This window comes from Belonocnema kinseyi, chromosome 1, assembly GCF_010883055.1.
Source record: "Belonocnema kinseyi isolate 2016_QV_RU_SX_M_011 chromosome 1, B_treatae_v1, whole genome shotgun sequence".
NCBI classification, from domain to species: domain Eukaryota; kingdom Metazoa; phylum Arthropoda; class Insecta; order Hymenoptera; family Cynipidae; genus Belonocnema; species Belonocnema kinseyi.
The window spans coordinates 180,135,904-180,153,213 of NC_046657.1; the positions used below are offsets into that span (position 1 = coordinate 180,135,904).

The following is a 17,310-nucleotide window of genomic DNA, read 5'->3' on the forward strand; positions in this document are numbered from 1 at the left end:
AGACAGTCGCGGACAATTGTCCAGGGGCGGTCCCGAAGGAATTAACCCCCAAGCGGAGGTGTGAGAACCGTGCCAAAAGCTGAATGGCACCTGGGTGAGGTGTCTAGAACGGCGACTCTGGGATACCGGGCGACATCTCAGAGTACGCAGCCTTATCCTTGCATGCGGGGCTCTACAAGGATGGACGTAACCCTTTCCCTAGCTTCTCGTGGGAACAGCAATGACAACACCAAACATAGTTGTAGTAAGTGCGGTTCAAAACAACAGAACGCGCAGGGCTCCCGACAATGGGTCGGCCAACAGTGACGGCCAATCTAGAGCTGGGGGAGCCAATGAAAATGGATTAAATGCGATGGATAGGCGGGATCTCGTGACCTTTGGGTGGACAGAGCAAATGAATCACGACTTGCTAGACTGCTACGATGCGAGCGTGGCCCGTGAACGGGGTTACATGGCACGGCTGCATGCTCTGTGGTGCGAGAAACACCCTGAGCTATCGCACTTTTCGCAGCAACGTCTGCGAAACCATGCTGAACTACTTCGTAAAAGGGGCTATGTAAGCGGAACGCCTACTCTACCACAGCTAGAACAAGCCGGCAACAAAGAAAGAGAGGCGACACTAAGACCCACCGCGGACAGGCATCCAATAGATGAAGAGCGATACTTTACGACCCGGAGAAACATCAACACCAAGGTTTCTCTCAAGCCTAAAGATCTGGCTGAAATGGATGACGCACTTCGTGGACATTTTTTCGGTGAATCCGACCTCTGGGCTATCAATTATTGTGTGTATCATGCAGCGAGAGCTTTGGCCGATGCGAACCGCAAAACAAAACCAACGGCTGATCATAAGACCAAAACACGAATGCATCAACTTGCCATAAAGATAGGCTGGGCAAGACTGTACGCGTCCCGCATTCAATGTGTGATCGACTACGTCACATCTGGCAGGAATTTTACCGCCAAGGTTCGAAAGTTCGCGCGCGAACTCCGGACCTGTTATCACACACTTAACAAGTCAAAGCTGCTGGCCATTAGGCAGCATATTGTTGAGAGAATACGGATACTATCTGACGCTAAGAGAAGTCTAGAGCGGAGGGAGAGGTGGATCAGAGAAAATCAACAGTTCCTCTCTGACCCATCTCGACTCTTCCAAGACCCTCCAGTTACTGTCGAACACCCACCCAAACCAGAGGAGGTCGAAGTATTTTGGAGAGAAGTCTACGAAGTTCAGCATAGACTGAACGAAGACTCAGAAAATATAAATAGCTACAAGGAGTTCTGTGTTGCCCTCATAACACCTGATAAAAAATGCCCACCTATCACTACCGAGCAGGTGAAAAAAGTATTAAGAGGGATGAAGAACTATTCCGCACCGGGACCAGATTGTATCAAAACCTTCTGGTGGAAGAAGTTTTCTTCGACCCATCAGCATTTGGCCCGTATTTTCACCTCATATTTGAAGTCGGAAGAGTCGATTCCAGAGTGGCTGGTGGAAGGGCGCACAATACTCCTGCCCAAAATAGGCAACTTAGCTGACCCAAAGAACTACAGTCCAATAACTTGTCTGAACACACTTTATGAGATATTCACAGCTATCCTAAATGATAGGATTGTTCGGGCAATTGAACCTTTGTGGCAAGAGATGTATGAACAACGAGGCTCAAAGAAAGGCGTAGCCGGATGTCGGGAGAACCTGCTCATCGATAGATGTGTCTGCAAAGATGCAGCATTCTACCAGCGTGACCTATCGATGGCCTGGATTGATTATCGGAAAGCTTTCGATTCTACATCCCATAGACTTATCATCTGTCTTTTGGAAATCTTAAAGGTTCATCCGCAAATAGTTGGGTGCATAGAGAGATTAATGCCGCTTTGGAAAACCAGATTTACTATCTCATCTGGCAAAAATCGTGTGACAGCCAACAAGGTCACGTTTCAGGGAGGTGTCTTTTAGAGCGACACCATGAGCCTACTCCTCTTTTGCCTTACATTATTGCCACTATCTCTAGCACTGCGCCATTCCGACGGGTACTTGTGCCTTAAACCTGCCGATTGAAAGTACAAGGTCACTCATGTATTTTACATGGACGATCTTAAGATCTATGCTACAAACAGAGAGCAACTGCATCTAGCTCTGGGGATTGTCGAACGATATACTAAGGAAATTGGAATGGAATATGGGTTAGACAAATGCGCCAAGGTTTATTTGAAGCAAGGAAAACTTAATGGCATCCCTGAAGATCCTGAGCTCATTGATAGAAGCGCCATACGACTGCAATAAACAAGCTTGCCGTCCCGGTACTACTCTATTCATTTAGAGTAGTTCCATGGACGAAGAACGAGCTCAGATCTCTTGATATCGGGACAAGAAAGGTTATGCACATGAACAAAAGCATGCATCTTAAGTCTTTCGTTCCGCGACTGTACATCTCACGCCGTCAAGGGGGTCGAGGAATATTGAGTCTTGAATGTCTTCACAACAGGATTATTCTGGGTACAGCACATAGAGTTACAAATGGAAGAGACCCTCTTCTTAAAATGATCAGGAATCACGAAGAAGTGGGCAAAGGAGCATTTCTATACAAAGCAGCGGAGGAGGCTGCTGAAACAGTCGGACTTGACTTCAGAATTAGAGGTGAGCAAAATGCATCAAATCTAATCTATCTCGAGTACTCACTCCTAAAAGCCGGGATTAAGAAAGCACAAGAGAAAAACTTTCGTGAACAGCTCCTCGATAAGAGGATGCATGGTATCTTCCACAGAAATGTGAAGGATCAGTCAATGTCTTGTGAGCTAACGTTTGCTTTCCTTAAATCGCCCGGATTGAAGTCTGGTACAGAGGGTTTCATTTTTGCATGCCAAGACGGTGTCATTTCCACCTTAACATACCGTCGCCACATTTTGAGCCAAGACATTCCCGATGATAGCTGCAGGGCCTGCCATGTACACCCCGAGCATTTAGCTCACATACTACCTAGTTGTCCAACACACGCGGGAACGACCTAGATTAAAAGGCACAATGCGGCACTAAGAGTGCTTTATTACGATCTCTGTCACTCCTACGGCATTCACCTTAATATCGCTCTTCTAAATACTCCTAGGGAAATTGAGTCAATTGTCGAGAATGGGAAGTGCCGCATATACTGGAACTTTATATTCTCGACAATTGTTTCTGTTGCTCACTCGAGGCCTGACATGGTTCTTCTTGACTTCGAGAAGCGAACCATGTTCGTTATCGAATTTTCGGCACCAGCTGACAAAAAAATCATACCCAAGGAGAATGAAAAGAAAGAGAGGTATCGAGACCTTATAAGGAAGTTGCAACCATTGTACCCGAAATATTCTGTTAAACTAATTGTCCTTATCATCGGCGCTCTTTGAGGTGCCAAGCTTTCACTTGCTAATGGCCTAAAAAGCATCCCTGCGTGTCAACAATATGCTAGAACACTTGCGGAAGAAATGCAGAAGGCGGTTGTCCTTGGGTCGCTCCGTGTTCCTAGGGTGCACGAGGCTTTTACTGGATCGTCGTGTTGATTCCGTTACAGACTGTAACCACGTATCTCACGGTTGTGAGACGTGGTTGTGGCTGAAATTTTACCGCGATTTCGTTGAAAGCGGGTGCAATTTTTCAGATTAGCACCCGCTCCCGGCGAGCCTGGCCTCGAGTGCCGCATTGCGCCTTTGGATGTAGGTCGTTCCCGCATGAGTTGGGCAACTAGATAGTATGTGAGCTAAATGCTCGGAGTTTGCATGGCACGCCCTGCAGCTATCATCGGGAATGTCTTAGCTCAAAATGTGGCGACGGTATGTTAAGGTGGAAATGAGACCGTCTTGGCATGGCAAAATAAAAAGGTCCGTACCAGATTTCAATCCGGTCGATTTAAACAAAGCAAGTGTTAGCTCACACGGCATTGACTGATCCTTCACATTTCTGTGGAAGATACCGTGCATCCTCTTATCGAGGAGGTGTTCACGAAAGTTTTTCTCTTGTGCTTTCTTAATCCGGGATTTCAGGAGTGAGTACTCGAGATAGATAAGATTTGATGCATTCTGTTCAACCCTAATATTGAAGTGAAGTCCGAGTGCTTAAGCAGCCTCCTCCGCTGCTTTGTACAGAAACGCTCCTTTTCCCACTTCTTCGTGATTCCTAACCATTTTAAGAAGAGAGTCTCTTTTATTTGCGACTCTATGTGCTGTACCCAGAATAATCCTGTTGTGAAGACATTCAAAACTCAATCTTCCGCGACCACCTTGACGGCGTGAGATGTACAGTCGCGGAACAGAAGACTTAAGATGCATGCTTTTATTCATGTGGATAACCTTTCTTGTCTCGATATCAAGAGATCTGAGCTCGTTCTTTATCAATGGAACTACTTAAAATGAATAAAGTACTGCCGGGACGGCAAGCATGTAACCCAAATTCCAATTTCCTTAGCATATCGTTCGACAATCCCTAGAGCTAGATGTAGTTCCTCTTTCTTTTCATCATAGATCTTAAGATCGTCCATATAAAATACATGAGTGACCTTGTACTTTCGATCTGCAAGTTTGCCACACAACTACCCGCCGGAATGACGAAGTGCTAGAAATAGATGCAATAATGTAAGGCAAAAGAGGAGTGGGCTCATGGTGTCGCCCTGAAAGACACCTGTCCGAAAGGTGACCTTATTAGTTTTCACACGATTTTTTCCAGCTAAGATTGTAAACATAGTTTTCCAAAGCGGCATCAATCTCTCTATGAATCTAATGATTTTCGGATGAACCTTTAAGCTTTCCAAAAGAGAGATGATAAGTCTATGGGAGGTCGAATCAAAAGCTTTCCGATAATCAATTCAGGCAATCGATAGGTCACCCTAGTAAAATGCTTCATCTTTGCAGACACATCTATCGATGAGCAGGTTCTCTCGAAATCCTGCTACGACTTTCCTTGAGCCTAGTCTATGCTGCACTTCGTAGTCTTCTCTCCAAAATACTTCGACCAACTCTGGATTGAGCGGGTGGTCGACAGTAACTGGAGGGCCTTGGAAGAGTCCAGATGGGCCAGAGAGAAACTTTTGATTTTCTCTGACCCACCTCTTCCTCCGCTCTAGACTTCTCTTAGCGTCAGATAGTATCCGTATTCTCTCAACAATATGCTGTCTGATGGTCAGCAGCTTTGACTTGTTAAGTGTGTAATAACGGGTCCGGAGTTCGCGCGCGAACTTTCGAACCTTGGCGGTAAATTTCCTGCCAGATGTGATGTAGACGATCACATACTGAATGCGGGACGCGTACTGTCTTGCCCACCCTATCTTTATGGCAAGTTGATGCATCCGTCTTTTGGTCTTATGATCAACCGTTGGGTTCGTTTTACGGTGCGTATCGACCAAAGCTCTCGCTACATCATACACACAATAATTGATAGCCCAGAGGTCGGATTCTTCGGAAAAGTGTCCACAAAGCTTGTCATCCGTTTCAGTCATATCTTTAGGCTTGAGAAAAGCTTAGCATTGATGTTTCCCCGGATCAGAAAGCATCGCTCTTCCTCTATTGGATGCCTGCGCGCATTGGTCTTAGAGTCGCCTCTCTTTTTCTGTTGCCGGCTTGTTCTAGCTGTGGTAGAGTAGACGTTTCGCTTACATAGCCCCTTTTTTGGAGCAGTTCGTCATTGTTTTTCAGACATTGTTGCAAAAAGTGCGACAGTTCGGGGTGTTTCTCGCTAGAACTGTTATAGAATTGTTATAAAATTGTTATAGAACTCTTCTAGATTTTTTAAAATGCAGCGTATCAAATTTCTACAATTGATACAGATCGGTTGTCACAGCGTTCTAGATCTATTAAAGATTTGTTGTACAACATTTGTAATTGAGTTCTAGAATTATTCTAGAAATGTTACAGATCGGTTGTTCCAGCGTTCTAGAACTGTTACAGGATTGTTATAGCGTATGGGGGATGACATAGTTACCCGCATGTTCGTAACCTGTTACTATCCTGGTCTAGAAAACGTTATTTTGTGTTCTAGAACAGTTACAGATCTGTTCTGTAACCATGTTTGCTGGGTACTATCGTCGGACCTATGTCCTATGATAAAGAACATCCGATTTATATTGGAGAATACGAATTAAATGCAAAAAATATTCAGAATCCTCGTATTCGTCATTTAAATATCCAGTTAATAGGCTCGGTGAAAAGAGAACTCAGAAACGTGCATTTTGAGAATGATGGTACAATGCCTTAGCCAAGAATCCAGAACACGGGTTCTCGACTCCTCCACAACATTAATTGTTCACAAAAGACAAATGTGAATAATTTCAATTTCGGAAGTCAAATCACAGTTCCGCGATTAATTAGGATCGTTGTTGGTGAACCGGGTGCCAGCGGGCAAATTGTCGACAAAGAGATTTTCGTCTCGGAACAATGATGTCGCGAAATGATAGAAAGTGAGGAACATGGTCCCCAAAATGATCAAAGTAATTGTCAAGGCATGGGTCATGCCTCGTTGCACTTTAGCGACTCACGTAGTTTTCCATTGTCGAGTCGGAATTCAGACAATTCGGCCGCGCGGAGAACAAGTTTGTTATTATCCTGGTGTGAGGATTCCGTTCTGTTTAATCATTCAAGCTCGGTGTTCGACCTTTTAATGAGCCCAAAAGTGTACATGCCGATAGGGATCTCCTAGGTGTTTATAGCCCTGATCTTTTTTGCAATTTTTATGCTTGTATGAACTATAGTATGCTGAATACTCTTAGGTTGCAGAATACCCAGATATTTATATTACTCGCCCGCAGCCATGGCCTCGACGTCATCTTCGATCTCGTTCTCTAACTCTGCAGTCCCTAATTCCACTGTGTTTAAATGCTCTGGTGTGCATTTATCTAGTCCGAACTCTATGTGGATATCATTGGAAAACCGCTTGGTTACATCGATCACTTGCTGCAGTTTCTGGGCTGAACTAGCGTACAACTTCAGGTAATCCACATACTGAAGATGGGTCACTTGATGACCATCCTCATTACCATGTATTCTGATCCCATAATACATACTGTTTAGTGTTTTGTTCAATGGGTTCAACGCTAAACAGAACCGTAGTGCACTAAAGGAGTGTCCTTGAAGTATACCCGTCGTAATGCATATAGATCTAGTTATCCTTGTTTGTCGATGATCAAAATAGTTGATTCTTGTACCCTAAAGCCTCATCGCATGACTTAGAAAGTCAATGATGCATGGGCAGATTTCGAAAATTTTTAAAACTTCAAGCAAATAGGCATGGGCACAAAATGATTGTAGTAAATGTATGCAATGTGTGAGTCCCTTTGATTCTTACGAGCTTGAGTCATGGTAACAGCATCTATAGTGACTAGATCTTTACTGCCTCGAGAGTTTTTTCAGCATCCTTTTTGTTCTTCGGTAAGGATGTCATTCTCGTTGGAATGAGAAAATACTTCACCTGCAATGATAGCTGTAAGACATTGATAATGTTAGAAGAAAGGTTGTCAGTCGAAATTCAGATGGACTTGGAGCGTCTGGTCTTTTAGGTAACATATACGTAGTACCTTGGAGCATTCAAGACCGCTGAAACATCTAAAGTTGCGATGTTTGTCACCTGCATTTCAGGGCTATTACTTGCCCTCTATTTCTCCAGTTTGAACCACGCAGTGTCTAAATCGCATCTGGTATATTTTCCCTGAATACCAAGCATAGATGATTTTATTAACATGGTTTATGAGCTTTCTGGTTCTATTTCTTTTTTTATATTGAGTTAGTCGACGTAATTTGTACCTTACTTTGCTGACATCTATATCCAACCTGATCTTCCGTGGTGGATCTCGATCCCTTTGTTGGGACAAGGACTGTATTTGTAGGCCTGGTCTTGCGACCCAACGTTCTAACAATGGACACAGCTGCACAGTTACAAGAATTTGCACCTAACACAGTTTGCGTTACGTTCAAATACGAGTACGTATGTAAAACCTTGCTGTTAAGGTGTTCTATTAGTGCATGCAGTTCAGTTGAGATGTTCATCTTGGGCAAAGAATGCCTAAGTGTTCTTTCTACATATCTAAACTCTAGTAAAGTATGACCTTTCAAGGTGCTGTAGTTTTTCTGGAATTTCGCTGTTCGCATTATTTTTATTAATATCCGGATGTGATACTAGTAGATGCGTCACTTGATGTTCATCATCTCTAGCACCTATGCCTTTAGCTGCATTCAAATCTTCGTTGTCCACATCTTCCAAGGGGAGTTCATTAACCCTAGACTGGTAAACCGGGGTTCCATGACACCCCAGTCAAAGTTTAAAGTGTGCTCCTGAATAAGGACAGGTGCAGGCTGGTCTAGGACCCTAACTACTCGTATAATTCACTTTAACCATTTGGTAGTCGGCCTCGTTCAAATAGCGAACGCGTTAATGTTCGGTGTGAGTTCTGTGCAGCAGTGAATATGGTGTGGGGTTGCGCTGCACCCCGGTTTACCATTCACGTTCTAGAATTGAGTGGGTAAGTGAATTTCAGGTTTTTGTTAAATCAGTTTTAATAGATGTTTTAAAATAGAATTTAAAAGTTCTAAGTGTGAACATTTTTTTAAATATAAAAATAGCAAAAAGTGAGGTATAGTAAATTTCAGTCGGATAGTATAACGATTTCATTTGGAAGTTTTAAGCACAACAAGAAAGACCCTTCGATAGTCCCTGCGTTTCTGGTTCGAAATGCTCGATCAAGGAGGAATAAACTCAATGATATTGCACAATTTCTGCCGCGCAAATGAAAATTTGGTGCGACAAAACTTTTTAAAATAGCTTATAAAAGGGCTTGTTGAACCGCACTCACGAGGACGACTCGTCATTCCGAGCATTCGTCGGGATTTGCGTATATCAATCGATGCTATCCTCAAAGAACAGGCACCTCTACTAATAAGTGGTCAAACAGACGAAAAACAGGCGCGATGTGTTCTGTGCCCTCGAGTTGCGGACAGAAAAACAAAAACTTTCTGTGAACGGTGTCATCATGGAGTTTGTAAGGAGCACAGGGCCGTCCTGTTCTCTAATTGCTCCTCTGTAGATTAAAGTTGTTTCAAAATTAAAGTTGTTTCACTGCATATAGAAAGCATTGTGCCACGGTACAAGTTTGGGGTGTAGCGGAACCCCGGTTTACCATTAGAGGATGAGTCAGCTCAGTTTACCAGTCTAGGGTTAATAGGAAGCACACTTGGCCTACATTTCTGGGCCAAAAAATAAAGGCGTATAACATCTTTGTTTATATAGTATGTTCATTCTAATCGCTTTTCTAGTTGCTCAACGTCTGCTTCTGCCTCTGGTTGTATAATACCATCCACCTCTGTGGGATGTGGTGGTGTTAGAACATAAACAAGTTAGCGAAGAACATCAATTGCCCCTACATGACCGTGTGATATGGTTTCCTGTAACTGATATTCATTGTTGTCATTTTACATGCAAAGTCAGCCTTTTGTTTAATCTCCATTGCTTGGGCTTCTCTGATGTGTAGATTAGTCCTTAGGTCCTTCACATTAGCGATAAGATCTCTTAGAGTGACTTTCTTTATATCAGAATACTTTGCAGCAAATTTTGTTCTTAAATTGTACCCTTTTTTCATTATCGTTTCAAACTTCGCACTTTCTTAATAGAAACGCACTAATTCCTTTTTCATTGTGGTATCCCACGTGATCCTCTTCCACAGTATTTTGTCGAAGTGGTTGGCTACAAATAGCTAATTCTAGCTAAAGCATTCTGAACAGGCACAGTTGATATTCCGCTTCTTACGTTTGTCGCAGATCGTCTTGCTGGCCAGCTGTTTGATTAGTGAGATCTGCCTGAACATTTTGCAACTCACATGCTGCGACTCCCAGCGATAGCTCCAGATGCGCCCCGATGATCCTCGGGAACCGACATACGTTTTAAAATCTGTAATTGAAATAATCTCAATTATTATTTATGGGTTTTGGTATTCTTCTTAAACCCTCTCCTCTTTATTATCTGCCTTTCTGGCATTGGAAACCCTGTTAGTAACAGTACAACCGCGAACATAGCCGTCAAAGTCATGAGAAGAAAGCTCAAGCCCTACTGCGCCACCAACGCGTTGTTATTATTGTTCTTATTATTTTTTTCCAACTTTTACTTAGGTGAACTCTGTTTTGCATCATATCCACGGACTAATTCAAATGTCTGACAACATAAGGATGGTATAAGTTATTTTAAAAAGATGCTTCAAACCTGCTGCGATGATATTGTAGGTATACAGTGGCCGCGAGTGTTGAAGGTGACAACAGTCACCTCTGGATCATCCCTTTAATTTTCGTTCATTAAGGAATGCCATTTTCCTGATTTTATTGTTTAAGGCCTTTTAAAACATCCCTTAAAATTAATTTAAAGACATATTCTTGCTATCTCTGTGTACTATACTTATTTGAAAATGATTTCAAACCGTAAAAGTTTGTTAAAAAATCTCTAGTGATTTTAGTCACTACAAAATGATATTTCTATACTTGCTTTCTTAATGTATGAAAACACCTCTGAAACATGATGTATACACAAAAAATTATTAACCTTTCTGGTTTGTGGATATGAACCTTTAGCTTAGGTATTTCTAGTCGACAATATGTGAAACTTTTAGTAAAATCTATCTCAAAGTTTTCGAGAAAAAAAAATTCACTAAAATAAGCATTTTTCTATAAAAATACAGGTAAAAATTGAAACTTTGACAAGTGCTTGTCGAAAAATACATTTATCTTAGTTTTTTCTTTTGAATTTCTGCTCTGCAAGTGAAATAATACAACATAAAATTTTTAAAATACTTTTTCCTAGAAAGCCATTTACTGTACAATTTGGTGTAGGGTCCTTTATGTCGAATTTTCAATATAGTCACATTGAGCACGAACTATGGCTCTGAATCGGCCGACAAACAAGGCACACGCTGCAAGAATGTAATCCGACGGGATCTTTATCCATTCACGAAAAAGGACAGTCTTGAGCACATTAACACCCTTTTTTTAGTTTTGCCCTTGGCTTTCAAAATGCTCCGAACCGAAAAGTCGTGAATAATTGAAGATCCCCCTGGAGAACATTCGTGCAGCGTGCGACTTGTTTGTCATCCGACTCAGAGACATAGTTCGTGCTACGAAGGCCATATTGAAAATTCGTCATAAATTCGTAAAATTTAAATGTGTTTCATAATTTTTGTTAATCCTTCAATAAAATTAAATTTTATATAAAAAATACAGCGTTATAAGAAGTTGCAGTTCAATTGGGCCAGCCTGTATAGTATAAATAAATAAACTTATTATTTATTACTAAGAGTTGCTAGAGTTTATTTAATACTATTTGAGTATATCGATTCAAAAGTATTTAATTACAGTAATTGACAATTGAACAAGCACCTATCGTTCATCATTGCTGAGTAAAAATATCCACGTGGAAATCAACATGTAAATTCAGTGATATACGGAAATTTTGCAAATAGGAACAATGTTTTTTTATCCTTGAGCTATATAAAAGGTTCATCCGTGACCAATGGTTCCATTGTCGTACCTGATTGACAGTAGGATAATTATTATAAGTAGTAGCCTAATTTTAAACGACAGTGAACACTAAACGTATCCTTATATTGAATCCAATAATTTGGTCTTATAATTTTTTATTTCAGAAGCTGCTCTAAATCTGTTCATCAACAGTTACAGTCAAGAATTATTAAAGGAAATGAAACCTGATTTAAGAAGAAAGCTTGTTCAAGTGATGACCAGTTTCGTTGAAAAACTTTTTACTCAAGTTCCATATGATGCCTGGATAGAAGATTGAAAAAATAGATAATCAATCCGCAAGACTCTTAAAAGAATACACACGCACAGGTACACAATGGGTACCTTATATTATACCATATTAAAGTCATATTTATATTGTAAAAAGTAAATTTATTTATTACTATTAAAGTTTATCGATTTGAAAGTAGTTAATTGCAAAATTGAAACTGCAACGAACACCTGACTTTCATCATTGCCGAGGTAAAAATATCTACGTAGAAATAAACATGCACATTTAGTTAGATGCACACATGAAATTTGGCTTGCAGGATAAAGGCGCCAATTACCGAGAAATAACAATTTTTCGGGGAAACTGTTGATTTCTTCTGACATAAAGCTTTAAAAAATTGTTTTAGCTAAAGTAGAAAAAGCAGTGTTAGTTAAGCTTCTGAATCATAAAAATAAACTTTATATGAAAAAATATTTAAAATAGGAGCAACTATTTCTTTATCGTCGGGAAATATAGGTAGGTTCTTGCCTATTGGTTCCTTCGCCCTACTCTGTGAGTATTTCACGTAAATTTCCACTCAGAGAAAAATGATATATTAAGCATTATGGATACTTAAATCTGGAATTTAGCTATATTCGCCAACGAAGAGAATCTGTAGATATAAAGGTGTAATATCTAGATTTAAATCAATAAGGTTGTATCCGAACGAGTATAAGAAAGTTACTATGAATCCTTATGAATAATAAATGAATTGACATAAATTTCCCAAATTTTCAAGAAGTGTATGAGCAGGTATGGTAATGTTCAGTAACTCTCGTAAGCCATTTAAGTTAAATATTTTTAATAATTAGGATTAAAAAAGAGCTTGTAAAAGTATTCACAGTGCAAACTTGTTAGTGGAACTCCTGAAGCACATTTACTTGTTGCATGCAAGCTATTCTCCTCTAACTAGGGAATATTATTTAATACAAGGAGGAAATACAAGAAAAATTGTTATGATTAAAAAGAAACACATAATAATTATCTAATAAAAATTTTTCATAAATTTAAGGAGAGAAGTCCTCAGAAACACGTTTCCTCAAATGCGGAAATGTACCTATAAACTCTCTCCTTACGCATGATAGGACGACGATGTATCACATACCAAACTTCGCTTATTCCCTATACGGCCTGCGCCAGTCAAAGTTGAATAGGTATATTGATTAGCAAAAAAAAAACAGCTCTATCAAAATGAAACCATAGTGTTTAGAAATGTAGAATGTTTTTATAAATGTTTAAACAAGGGTCGCTGGATTCATGCAAAGTCAATGAAAGTTCAGCATTCTCAGCTACTTTTAATTTATTAATAGGAATTTGAGTCCGGCAGACTAAGACCTCCTTAATCATACGCAACTTTCACTCCATCACGAAGGACACTAGACTTTTTAACAACTTTTTAAGATCATCCTTCATATCTCTCAGAAAGTACTAGACTGACTAGAGAAAAAAATTTCTTGAACTACAAGTTTCGAAACTTTTCGTAAACATACTGGCCGCTTCGAGCGTAATAACTGCTCGACAAACATTAAAGTTTAATTTTTATCTAATAGCAAAATAAATTCCGCCCGCCGCGTTAAGCTGGACGAAAAAAAATCAAAATTAATGAGTACTGAAATCATTTTCTATAGGTCTTAGCCGCCCGCCATCATTGTTTAACACATTAGAGGTGCAAATAAATTAACTATAAGAAGAATTGCTTATTTCACACGATTTCATTAAATATATCTCAATGTTAAACTTAAGATTTCGCTTTCCTCTTATTATTTTACAGGCAAGAGGTAGATTTAAGTAATCAGTCAGTCATATTTAGAACTGGCAGTTTTTACTTCAACTGATCGTACAAAATCGTTCTATCGCTTGCAATATTGAGTACTTCTACCCAATAATCATCAACATGGCGGTAGCAAATCTTGTTTGATATGAACAATATCACCGATAATGAGATTTAGAGTCTTCCGTCCATCTATGTTTTATTTCTTTTGTCCTTTTTATTTTTATCATTATTGAAGCACAATAAAAAAAATATATACAGAAAACAATTAACCACGTTTCAGCACTCATACAGCACCCTCATGAATGCAAAAAATAAAATAAAATCAAAAGGCAAACTAGCTATAAACAAACCTTAAATGAAAATGACCTCCAATATCATTTTTCTTTCCTCTTTTTTATTTTTGTCCGGATAAAAAGGAATTGTTGCCTTTTCATTTTTAATGAAAAATTATTTTTGCATTTTTTCAGATTGTAATAGGAGCATTTTATGGTGGTTGTCCAATTTTGCTCGTTAGATTTTGGATTTTATTATCAGGAACTTTTCACATTAACTTAATTATTAGACGTTAAATAGGATTTTGAATTTGATTTTGATCTCATTTCAATTTATTAAATTTTAATTCAAGTGACTTGAATTAGAGTTCATTTATATTTCAGGTTTGTTTATAGCTGGTTTTGAACTTTCACTTAATTCTCGGGTATTGATTCTTAGGTGTTTAGGAGGAAACGTCGTGACTGCGTTGCTGTTCCTTCCTGCTTAAAATTTTATTTTATTTTTATTTTAATTTTTGCCTTAATAAGGGTATTGTATGAGTACCGAATCGTTGGTTATTGCTTTTTACAAATGTTTCTATTTCGATTTGATAATGATACAAATAAAAATTCTGCACATTGCCATTTCTTTGAAAGATTTAAGAAGAGCAAATAACCTGGTAATAAGGTGTGAATTAAATGAAGAAAACCAGTTTAAATATAGTTAAATTCACATCGCTCTAAATCTAATACAATGTACTTTTCTTCCATTTACGTTTCAATTCATTTTTACTTCAAACCTTGCCTTGCGTTTTAATTTTGTTTAATCTCATGAATATTTCTGCAAAAAAGTAAAAATATATTACCTGGTACAGAGTGACCGATTTTTTCTTAATTTTTTTCTTCTCGAATAAAAAAATGAATTTTCAAACTATTTGAACGGAAACTCTAAAATCATATAATTTGCATACAAGTTATCACTGCATCAGAGTACGCTTAAATTTCATTTCATTTCTAACATAGAAACGTTTCAATACTATTCAATTCACGCCTTCTTAGCGCAAAAATACAAAACAATAAAATATTAGAGAAATATCACTGTCATGACTGTACTCAAATGTTGCCAGGTCTTCTGTCCCACTTGTAAATCGGAAAGTAATGACAAACAGCTAATTAGGTTTCAGGGCTCCTTTTAGTAGCCCCGATTGGCCATTTAAATGATGCGTGTTAACTTGGAATTCAGGTGGACGTTGTATCACAAAAATGTACAATAACATACAAGTAAAATTTTGTTTAAAACTCCCATTGTCACCTGATTTTAGCATCATTTATATAACTTTTTAGGTTACGTTTCGTTTATATAACTGTTAAGAATACGAAGACCAGTGACTTGGATGGATACTTATTAAAATACAAATGTTTTTTGGGACTTTATCTTAGTTTGGAGAAAAAGTTCTAAAATTTTTTAATAAACTTAGTTATCCAGTCATGAAACATTTTTTGTTTAACTTTACATGACTATTCAACCCCAAAAGATATGGTTAGAACTCAGGACCATCTTTAACTCTTATCTGATTAAGAAACGTAATATCATAGAAATGACCTCCAGTCCAAATCAGCTAAATCAAAATTGAAGAAATTTAAATTAGACCAACATCCAAATTAAAAATCCCATTTAACGTCCAATAATCAAATTGATGCAAAATCCTGTTAAATAAAACAAGAATCCAACGACCAAATTTAAAATTTAAATTAGGTTTCTGTCCTTCCACACTGAATCTCTTATGTTTTAGATCGCTTCATATGTGATTTTGCTTTCTTACGTTTTCTGTCACCGTGGCAGTTTACTTTTTTCTTTATTCCAAATTTAACTATTTTCTTGAACATGTTTATTGTTCTAGGTTAATGTTTTTAACTAAAATTTTAACTATTCCAATGTCTAATTCAACATTTATCTTCTTCAGTTGCAATTTCTGGTATTTGTTTGAAAATTACTGTATTTAGTTGAAACTTTGTTTTCTGTGGTAGAATATTAATCTTCTTGGTGTCCAATTTACCTTTTTGGTTAGAAGTTCATTTATTTCGTTGATAATTTAACTATTAGGCCTGAATTTCTTTAACAATTAAAAATGTGGTTAGAGACTCATTGTCTTGTCAAAAATGCATTCTTTTTGGGTGAAAATGAATCTTTTTGCTTCAAAAATTCATTTCTTTGATTAAAATATAGTTGTTTTCATTTACAATTATTTTTTTTTTAATGAAAATTTAAATATACCATGTTTTGTCAAAAATTGATCTTTTTTATAGACATCTCATCTTTTTCATTAAAAATTCATCTATTTTGTTGAAAATTTGTCTTTTTTGCTAGAAAATTTCGTTTTTGGGTGGAGACATATTACTTTTGTTCAAATTAATTTTTTGCTTTAAAAATTTAAACATTTTGTTGAATATTCGTTTTTTTTTTTGTTGAAATTTAATTTCTTCAATTAAAAATTTTATTATTCCATGCTTGGCTTAAGACACATCTTCTTTAGTTATAAATTCAGCCATTTGTTCATAAATTTTTAATTTTTGTTGAAACTTTGTCTTTTGTGGTAGAATATTAATCTTTTACGTGACTAAATCACTTTTTTTAAATTCATTTCTTTGGTTCAAAAGTTAAGTATTGCGTTAAAATTTCTTTAAAAATTCAAAATCCGGTTGAAAACTTGAACTATATATTTTGTTCAAAATTATTTTCTTTTTTCATTGACAATTGATTTTTTATAAAGAAAATTCAACTTATATTTTTGGTCAAAACTTCATTATTTTTATTTGAAAATTTCCTTTCAACACAAAGATTGAAATTATTATCAGTTTGTTTTTAAACTTATGTTTATATAAATTTTCTAGGATTCTAGAGAAAATCAGAACAGATTTTTGAATATTCCAGTTGTGCCAAGAAAATCAACTAGAAGATGATTTTTTTTTTTTTGCTTTTGCCGGATTTTACAAAATATTTGATAAAATTTGATCCTTTTTAAAAGATATTTAGGGCTTGTAGCAGTTTGGAAAAAATGAAAACATATTTTATAAATTTTCAGAAATGCTTCAAAATTTTTAAATATTTTTAGTCTATTTAAAGCCTCTTAAATTCCTAAATATATTTTTAGCCGATCCCAATTTTTCTTAGTATTTTGAACAATCATTCAAAATGCAAAAAATTGCCTTAAAATCTTCCAAATTTTACTAGGAATTTTAAGAAAATATTCTTTTTCACATGAAACCTTTTAAAATTCTTTAAAAGTTTGTAAAGTTTTTGTTTAAAATCTTTAAAAGCTTCTAAAGTTTTGGCTTTAAATCTTTTTAACAAATCTGTATATTTCAAAAATCGGTTACAGTTTCAAATTCTTTTTCAATCTCTTCAAAGCCTGTTGAAATTTCTTGATTTTACTCGATATTTTCAAAATATTTTGTAACATCGGTTTTTTTAGACAATTAAGAATGTTACGTACTCGAGTCAAAAA

At 37.4% G+C, this 17,310-nt stretch overlaps 1 protein-coding gene across 1 annotated transcript in view; it reads left to right on the top strand.

Annotated features, from left to right (window-relative positions):
- Positions 1 to 12,501, top strand: part of LOC117172324 (protein takeout) — a 126,930-nt gene extending 114,429 nt beyond the window's left edge. The window contains exon 4 of the mRNA XM_033360111.1: positions 11,637 to 12,501. Coding sequence (XP_033216002.1) covers positions 11,637 to 11,788 — 152 coding nt within the window. The 3' untranslated portion in view covers positions 11,789 to 12,501. The remainder of the gene's footprint in view (positions 1 to 11,636) is intronic.
- Positions 12,502 to 17,310: the final 4,809 nt, after the last annotated feature.